The 9,528-nt window shown below is 34.5% G+C and overlaps 1 protein-coding gene across 1 annotated transcript in view; it reads left to right on the top strand.

Annotated features, from left to right (window-relative positions):
* The window catches only part of LOC108367748 (band 7 protein AGAP004871), a gene marked incomplete at its 5' end in the record, with an annotated part of 65,340 nt that overhangs the window by 6,845 nt on the left and 48,967 nt on the right, over nucleotides 1-9,528 (top strand). The window contains one exon of the mRNA XM_017622440.1: nucleotides 2,792-2,874. Within this exon, the coding sequence (XP_017477929.1) occupies nucleotides 2,792-2,874 (83 nt within the window). The remainder of the gene's footprint in view (nucleotides 1-2,791; nucleotides 2,875-9,528) is intronic.

The following is a 9,528-nucleotide window of genomic DNA, read 5'->3' as shown; positions in this document are numbered from 1 at the left end:
CTGATCATTTATGTATACATTTGTCTATATCTATCTCGATTCGTTTTGGCTGTTACAAACAACCGTTATGTGAACAAAATTAATATACCCTTGTGCACAAGTGCGCTCGGGTATAAAAAAATGAAAACGTAGTCACCACAAAAAGAATTATTAAAAATCAACGCGTTTTTACCAGCTTGAAACTTGCAATTCATGAGACTGAAATTGTATGTATACTACATGCACGAAACTGCTGTAAAGATTCAGATTAAACAGCTTGGAATTTTGAAATTTCCTAAATTTTGTATGAAGTTTAAAACTCTGATTTATTTGGTTTTGGCAAAAGCTTGGACAATATTTGTATAGAAAAACAACGAAAACAAAATTTATCTTTAAAAACATTCTAAATGTATATAAAAAATAAGTCAACACGTGAACACTAGTGAGTCACTGTATGTATGCTTAGCATTTGGCATTGCCATCGTACGCGCGTTGCGTTTATTCTCAGAGTCTTTTGTGTTGTTAAGCGTTCTTGTTCTCGCTGTAGCTGTCGTTGTCGTTGTCGTTGTCGCACTCTTTGCTGCTATTGTTGCTGCTGTTGTTGTAGCCGCGCCATGTACATATTTCTTCAGCGGTGTTCGCACTGTTGTGTTTCGTTTTCGCGTCCTTGTTAGTTCAGCCTCCTGCTTGGTGTTTTGGTGTTAGTGTCGCTACAAGGAGGTCGTAGGGGGGACGGACGGTGCAACAAAGTTGTTGTGCTCAATTGGCCACAAAAGCATAAATTGCGCACATTTTAGTGTCAAATGTGAAATGGCAATTTTTTTGCAAAGAAAGGTCGCCAGAAAGCTAAGGATGTCACCAGCATTTATTTAACACTTCTTTGTCTAATTAACTTTAATTGTACAAAACTGTGCATTGTTATGCATTTTAAAGTGGCCATATAATTAACATAAATTGCATACGTATATGATGGTTACAGTGCATACATATGGGACGATTCACATCGAACGACACAGAGCTCTGCCCTAAATTGCAATCAATTGCGTCTTCACTGCGACGCCCTTTTCGCGAGAAGGCGAATATACTTATTAATTTCTTTCTGAAATCGCTCTTTTTAATTTAAAATGGCGGATCCATTATGGCGGAAAAGTTTTTAAATATTTCCGGATTCTCTCAGAATTCGTTACTCGGTGGCTATCGCGGTCGGATCCATATCAGAAAAATAACGAATTTTTCTATTGATGCAGTCATTTCTTTCTTCACCAAAGACACGTCGCACACCCAGATCTAAAGTGTGATCAACTCAAAAAAAAATTTGGGCGACTTTTTTGCATAAATAAATTCATAGCACTTACATCCAATAAATGGAACTATTTTTTTCTTCATAATTATATACATTAACTAAAAGACTACTGTTATATCTGTTTTTGTATTAATTGCGTTGAATCTGTACGATTCGCAAGCAGTTAAGTTTCCCTCTTTAAATTTTGAGTTAGCTCACCTTAGATCTAGGTGTGCATCTACATAAATATATCAATCTCACCAGTTGTAGGAGAATCTATATATGTATTAATAAAAGATAAGAAGGTGAAGGCAAAAATTTAGATAAAGACGGAAATGAAAACAATGAGAAACACAAATATGTAAATAAGAAAATTTATTGAAATTTTTCGATAAAAAAAAAACGAAATATATCCAGTCATCAAATATTTAGTTATCCAAAGTTATCCAAATTTATCGAGTCATCGAAGTTTATAGTTGTCGAAATTTATCGGGCTATCCATGATTATTGGGTTATCGGAATGTATCGCGTTATTCAATCAATTAATCAATCAATCAATGTTTATTGAGTTATTGAAATTTATGAAAGCATAAATTTACCGATATTTGTCGAGTTACAAAAATTTATTGAACTTTCGAAAATTTGTCGAGTTAATGAAATTTGTTAAGTTATTGATATTTATTGAATTATCAATATATATAAAAACTGCGAAATTTTATGAGCTATCGAAGTTTATCGAATTAACAAAATATATGGAGTTATCATAATATATCGAGTTCTTTCGCCTTATCGAACCATCGATATTTACTGATTTATCGAAATATTTTGGTAGTTGGCGGAATTTGACGGTTTACGGAAACGAAGTTCTTTGAATTTTCAAAGTATATCGATTTATCAAAAGTTCTTGGGTAATATAACTTTATCGAGTTATCATTATATATCGAATTTAATCGAGTTACCATGGTGTATCGAGTTATCGAAAGATATCAGAATTTAGTTAGCTATCGAAATATTCGATTTTATCGAGTTATTAATATATGTCGTGACATCTAAATTTTTGACGAATCCGAAAACTAATACGCAGAGCAACCGTAGACAAACGCGAATACGAAGGAGAATCCGGCGGCGAATGTGAAAATTTAAGCGAATAGTTATACGAAAGCGAAAACGAATACGAATAGTTTTACGTAAGCGAAGACGGAGATGTAAAGATTTAAAAGTAAAAGTCACTGACTTATTTTAATTGATGACTTTTATAAATAAAAGTTTTTGATAACTGTTATCTAAAACATAAAATAGAAAAATCAAAAAATTACTGTTATTTGCAGATTATTTAGATAAAAATCAAAAATAATTGCTATTTCAGATTTATAAAAAAAAAATCAACGAAAGTTACAGAAAGTTGAAAAAAATACAAAAATAAAACCAAATTCAAATTTAAAAATCCAAGCACCATAATTAGAACTCATTTCTTTTTAAAAAGACTTTTTAATATGCTTGAATTGAATTTAAATTTATCACATTCCACAGGTATCTTCTTCATTTTGCCCTGCATTGACTCGTATGCCCGCGTGGACCTGCGTACGCGCACCTACGATGTCCCACCACAGGAGGTAAGTTTGAAAAAAGCCTCAAAATCTTGCAATCACTTCCAATGCTTTCATATCACTGACTGGTGATTAAATGTATATGTAGTTGCAATGCAAATGTAAGTCGTTTTGTGAAAGGCAACAAACATATTCACCAAAGGTCCAGGCGTTAATATTTAATTATTTTGTCTATATTGAAAATGCAAAAAAAAAAATAATTAAATTATTCCTGGAAAATGAGAGAGAGAGAGAGAGTAATTAAATTGTTTGTAAAACATGTAGAAAGACTCATGTGTACACACGCACACACACATATAAATACACATACACACACACATACAGACAAGTGAACACGCACGCATTTTTATGTACAGCTACACAGTAGTATCGAATGAACGGTAAGGCTTACATTGTACTAAACGCCACCGCGCTAGGAGTTGACATCTGACTTTTCATTTACATACACACAAAGTTACTCATACGCCACCGGCCACCGGCGACACGCATTATAAATCAATTTATTTTCAAATTGTGTTTCGTTGTTTAACAAAATTGAACACTAAAGCCTTTCATAACTATTTAATGGGTATTCACATTGGCGAGTTGCTTAAGTGTTTTTTGTTAAAAAAAAAATGTTTTTTTTTAAATCTGTATTTAATTGTTTTTTATATCGCTTTCGCCATACATATTTGCATTTTGTATTATTGTGAATACCCTTATTGACCTTACTTACAATATTTCTTGTTAGTTTTCCCCTTCTGCCGCAATAAATTTAAATGCTGCATAATTTGTTTCTAATGCCAGTCAGCTGATAGTCAAATTGTGTTTAGTTTGCTTTACATATGATACATACACCGGCACATACACATACATACTTAGTCACTCAGTGCATGTCAGTGTGTTCGTTTATGTGTTCCCTTCAAAAGCTCTCCTGCATTTTTGCGTCTATAAAAATCCTTTTTATTAACACGTTTGTTGGTGTTGTACAAATAATATTAAGTCATGGTAACTTTTGTTATGTTTGGTTTTTTATATTTTAATTGTAAAGTTTTTGAATATTAATTTTTAATCGATTTAATCACTTTACTTTATCTCTGATTTAAAGTACGGTCTTACATTAAATTTGTTTGTTTTTTATTTGCTTTTTCCAACGTAGAAAGCTTAAACTTAGTTTTGCACAAAATTCCAAAAAAAAATTTTTGGTATATACTAGATTTGACCCAAACGGGCCAAGCGATTAAAAAAGGATAATTTAAGAACTTTAATTATCTGAGCCTGCATAATACTTAATGGGCATGTAATCAATGGAATTAACTCATTTTCTTACCTGTAGTTCCTACGGGAATATTAAATGCTCGACGCGGGATCTCTTACAATTGTCCTAGAGAAGGGAGATTCCCGGAGGATCATTACTTTACCAAATGCAAAAATTGTTTTCTTATTCTGGTCGCATTGCAGGATTTTTTCGAGAGTTTCTGCATTTTTTGCTGACGCTTTGAAAACTTCGGAAAATTCTGTGTTTTCGGAACGAAAAAAAAAACACTGTTTCATTCTTATAAGTTAAAATTTCACTGGCTTCAGAACGAAGAAAGTCCTTGTCTTCCGGACTTATCCCATATTATACATCATTAACTTCTACAGAACGGATACCATTCAGCCACCCTCCCCTTCCCCTGCCTATGCTACCAGTGGAAGGGTCGCAAACTTCCAAAAAAAAACGTTCCCTTGACATTCTCGAGTAGGGCCAATTTGTTTTTCTTTTTCAGCAAACGGTTCAAGTATGAAAGGAGATATATAATTTGCCGGTTTTCATAAATTGAAATAACGAAAATCGTCAACAAAGTTTAGCGCGCGCACCTACTGTTTTTAAATTTCTATAGCTTGTTTCTGAAATTTTTTTTACTTAATTCACTGCTGCTTTCTGTTCTCATTTTGTTCAGTCATAGAACTGAACGATGATAGTTCCACAGATGAAAATAAAGAATAAAATAATGAATGCTTATAATAATATGTGTTTGGTTGACAGTACATTTCAAAAACGAACTATTTTTTTTTTAACCAGAACCAAAAACAGTCACAAGGCTATACTCGATTTTTTTACAGACGGTTCATCTCGATGGCCTGTTCAGGCTCTTCCATAATATGACGATTATGACAGTCGCACCTCTTTCTGGTAATACTATAGACCTTAATGCAAAGCCACGCAGCTTTTATACCTTTTTCAGGTTTTTTGTTTAACTCTTTAGTCAAATAACAATTTGTTTTGGCATTAGATATTTTATTTTTTAAATTTTTAAATTTGTGTCTTGTTTTATAATTACTGCTGATTTTTTTTTCATTAAATAAATGTGTATTTAAATATTTATGTGTTCACTTTACATGCCCGTCACCCTAACCTAACTTTTTCCACATAGCAAAATAAAGTATTTTTTCGTAGGTACTACTAGATATACTACTGAATACTTATATTAACTACTCTACATAACACCGCATTTGTATTGCATACGGCTATCTCTTCTTCTTCCTCTTCAACTATTTTTTAAATAATTCCAAATATTGTAATCAACCCACTAAATGTGTTGCTGTAACTATTTTTAACGCTATTGCATACCTATCTTCTAACTATATGCATATGTATGTATGTATGCCTTGAGTCGAATTCTAAACCCCCGTTCCCCTTTTGATTACATACATACTCACATACACTACACTTTGTTGGAGTTTTCCCTTTTTTTCAGCCGACCAACTAAACGCGTTGGAAGCCAGTGTTGTTTATTTTTCGGAATTCCATTTTTCTGTTTTGTATTTTTTTTTTCGACCACATTTTAACAAAACAATTTAAAAAAATATCAAAAAAATAATACAAAAAAAAGAATAATCATAAATTTCTGTGGTACATTTCCGCGTGGACTGCGCACTAAAAGCACGCTGTTGTTGTTGTGGTGCTCATGTGTATGTGTATCTGTATTTGTGCACCGATTCACAAACTGCATGCAACTAAAATACACCGTAAAACAGGAGATACACAAAAGAAATCTGTTACGAAAATTCCAAAGCAAACAATAAGCGGATTAATAAAAGATTAAAAAGAGAGAAATCAAAAAACTTAAAGCAGACAAAATAACAACAAAAAAATACATATTACAGAGCGCAGCACATTGAGATTAAAAACGTTCAAAATTGCATTTTTGCATTGGCAAATGTTGCCACACACAGCTTCTGCGCTTCGCATCATCAACTCGAGTACGTCGAAGTATGCTTTTTTAAAGGCAGCAACAACAACGTTTACAAGTATTGGCAGCCCTTTTGCTGCTGTTATTTTCCTTTTCCTTACATCCTTATATCCTTCCGCCCCCCGATTGCTCCGTTGGCGTTGGCACTCTTTAGGTGCCGCAAATCCGTGCGAATGAATGCCTTTGCATGCATACAATTTCATTCAATACTTGACTGCCCTGGCAGTGAAATGCCAACTTTGTACAACACCAGCATGCAGATAAAAACACGAAAACTTCAGAAGCAGCAGCAGAAGTAATCGCTAGCTGGAAAGAGCAAAGATAGTATGTCATTTAAAGCTATGCAATTTTGCGAAGATGCCAAATCCAGTCAACGTCGACCGAAGACACGCCGAGTTGGTGCGCCTCAGCGCTGAAGCTGATGGTGGTTTATAGATTTGACATAGCCACCATCTTGTCTTGCGGTGCAGAGGCATTGCTTTGTTGGTTTTGCTGTTGTCAAGTTTGCTGCACTGGCGAAAGTTGCAGCATTCTGTAAGTGCTATCAAAAGTAGTGAGTGGTAAAAAAAAAAAGAATTACATGCACTAAGCATCAAAAGTAAGTGTACACATTTTCGCTATATAAAATTACTTACTTCAAAAGAAGATATTTTTCGCGGATCGAAAGTTATAGCGATAACTCCGAGCTCTGTGTTTATGACCAATAAAACTGAGTCCTGTGTTGAAATCCCTTTTTTTCATTGTAATTTACAAGCTTACGCGGTTACGGAGAATTTAGCTGTTCAGATGAATATCCGTAGTGTAATTTCTTCCCGAAAGCGTGCATTTGAATATTTTATTTAACAACCCAGAAGCGCGTAAAAAACTAAAGAAAATTGGAAAAGAATATACGTACGTAAATCAACTCTCTTGTGGCGATTTATCTTTATTCTTCCAACGGCTAGAGTCATACTCCCTCGACGTGCAAGCCTAGGTCCTGCAATGGCGAAACATTCACAAAACAAAGGTTTGTCCGTGGGCCTCTCAAAAACAATATGACTGGTGACATTTTGGCGGGATTGAATCATTTAGCTTACCTTTGTCCAGCGAATTTTATACAAATTCCTGCTGTAGGTTAATCACTTCTCAACGACTTTAACGAGAGTTCATACATTCCCTTCAAATATCGTATAACAAAAGTTGCTGGTGCTTGTCTGAGTTCCCCCAGTTTGTGGTACTTTTCTCGAAGTTGCATTGGAAACTGGACCTGTTCTAAAGCATAATTAAAATGAAAAATTTGCAAATGTGCCTAGGCCAGGGCCTATAAGATATATCCTCGCTCATATACAAACATGGCTCCAAACAAAAGTGGAATGCCTTTGAAACGTCTCGTTCGGACTTTTATTCTAGGCTAACAGACCACAGCAGCATTTTCCAAGCAGAGCTTGCAGCAATACAATATACGGCATTCTGTCTTGCAAATTCTTGTCTTAACTTGCCTTTGATAACTATTTACTCTAATTATTAGGAAGCCATGATAACAATGAATATGCATAGAATACAGATAAGGTCTTTACAAGTTAGCTTCTAATTAGTTGACTGACGTCAACTTCTCTCAACATGCATCCATTATTTTCCTATAAATTATTGCTTAAATCTCTTTATTCGAAAAGAAAATTAAAAGAAGAAGGCACCACTCGACAAATGTGGCTCAACTTCAAAAAGAAAAGATGCGACTCACTCTTCCGTTTATCTAGATCGCTTTTGGTTTCAATGGCATACGGCCACTGACCAATGGGAAAGTAAGCCCACGATTTTTGATACAGTTGCCGCGTTGAGAAAGAAATTGATGGAATATAGCATTTTATTTGTCACTTCCCTGCCCTAGCGCGGCCAATAACGCCCCTTTCACCAATGCTTCTTTGACCGTATGGCTGACCTAAATAAGTAAGTGCTGTAGGCATTCATGAGTTTTCAAAGTTTTTTTAATTAAGCCAGTTGAGCATATAAGCTATACAATTTGTTCACAAGATTTCTTGTTAAATTACGCTCTAGCCAACTAATAGATGGTTTTATTTCGGAGCCTACTAAGTGCTAATTAAAAAAGTTTCATATTAATATTGTTTGAAGTATCTTCCTCTTGAAAGTATGATATTGTCATTGTCCAAGCTGCTAAGCGATATAAATAGTACATATGTAGGTTATAAATAGGACATAATTGCACTAAGAAAATTGAAGAAGGCGCACTTGGAAGAGTCCCTTGTAATAAGTAGCATTGAAAAAAATGGAAAGGATACAAAGAGAAACTATAAAGGCTAGAAAGAAGTAATACTTGAGCTCGAGAAAGCTATATTGCTAGGTAACATATAGCGAGATGATTCCACTTCTTTATTCACTATCTTCTGTATAGCGAAGTAGAGTCCCTACAGTCTCCTTACTCAGTGAAAACTCTTCAGGAGTGGCCTGTTTTTTCCCAACTCATTGGTGATACAGCTTCGTGGGATATCGCTATCGCCTAGAACCCATACAAGTTTGAAAGCGTAGTTAAGCATTTCCTTACGATTTTCGAACCGATTATCAATTGGCTTCTGGATATCAGAATATATGTTTACCCTATCGAAGTACCGCACTTCTAACTACCTTCCCAGCCTACTTTGTCACATCCGTAAATGAGTTAGCATGACATTGGTGTCAATAGATGAAGAGTTCGTCGTCGCAGGAGACCCCTCCAATTACCTTTTCAGCCAACTCTGTCTTATCCTTTGTCTTACTTTGAGGTGACCAAACGAAGTGAGCTGCACCAAACGAAGGATCTATAAAATAAATTGCTTTAATTATGGTTTCATAAAACCGGTAAACCACTTTTGGCCCCACTTATTTGATGGCAAATGCCATTAACTCTGCTACAGTGAAAAGATGCCCTAAACGAAATGAATTCTATGTGTAACAGAAAACTTAAATAATATGTACATGAATTGCTGTCGAAAATGGTTCAACACAGTGCTTCGACGAAATTCTGTAAATGGCTATTTAAATTTTGGATATTATTTTGATGCATATACTACTTACTTTTGATGCTCACTGTAAACCAAAGAAAACGTTCAAATCTCAGCAGCGCTCTGCTACGTAAGCAAAAAACCAATTAAATAAAAGTTATAACTGGAAGGTTTTTGTTCTTTTTTCATCCCTCGTTCTTGCAATGCGTTGTTACTAACTCACTTTATTTTTTATTTTTATTTTAAAACCCAGCTTCCCACTAGTTGTATTGAACGTGTTGTTTTTTGATGCTTCATTGGGAATGCAAACCTTTTCCCTACCAGCAGCAAATTCATAAACGTAAAGAAGAATATGAAAACGAAAAGTATCAAACACACTCATTTGTTCTTTACTGAATTGCGTACAATCAATCAATTTTTGAATTGAGAAATCAATAAAATAAATATAAAATACATATTACAATTTGCAT

The sequence above is a fragment of the Rhagoletis zephyria genome, unplaced genomic scaffold (assembly GCF_001687245.7).
Source record: "Rhagoletis zephyria isolate East Lansing unplaced genomic scaffold, Rhagoletis_zephyria_1.1 Rzeph_scaffold_02801, whole genome shotgun sequence".
NCBI classification, from domain to species: domain Eukaryota; kingdom Metazoa; phylum Arthropoda; class Insecta; order Diptera; family Tephritidae; genus Rhagoletis; species Rhagoletis zephyria.
Note: the sequence above shows the minus strand (reverse complement) of the source record. Positions and strands in the feature narration are given on the sequence as shown.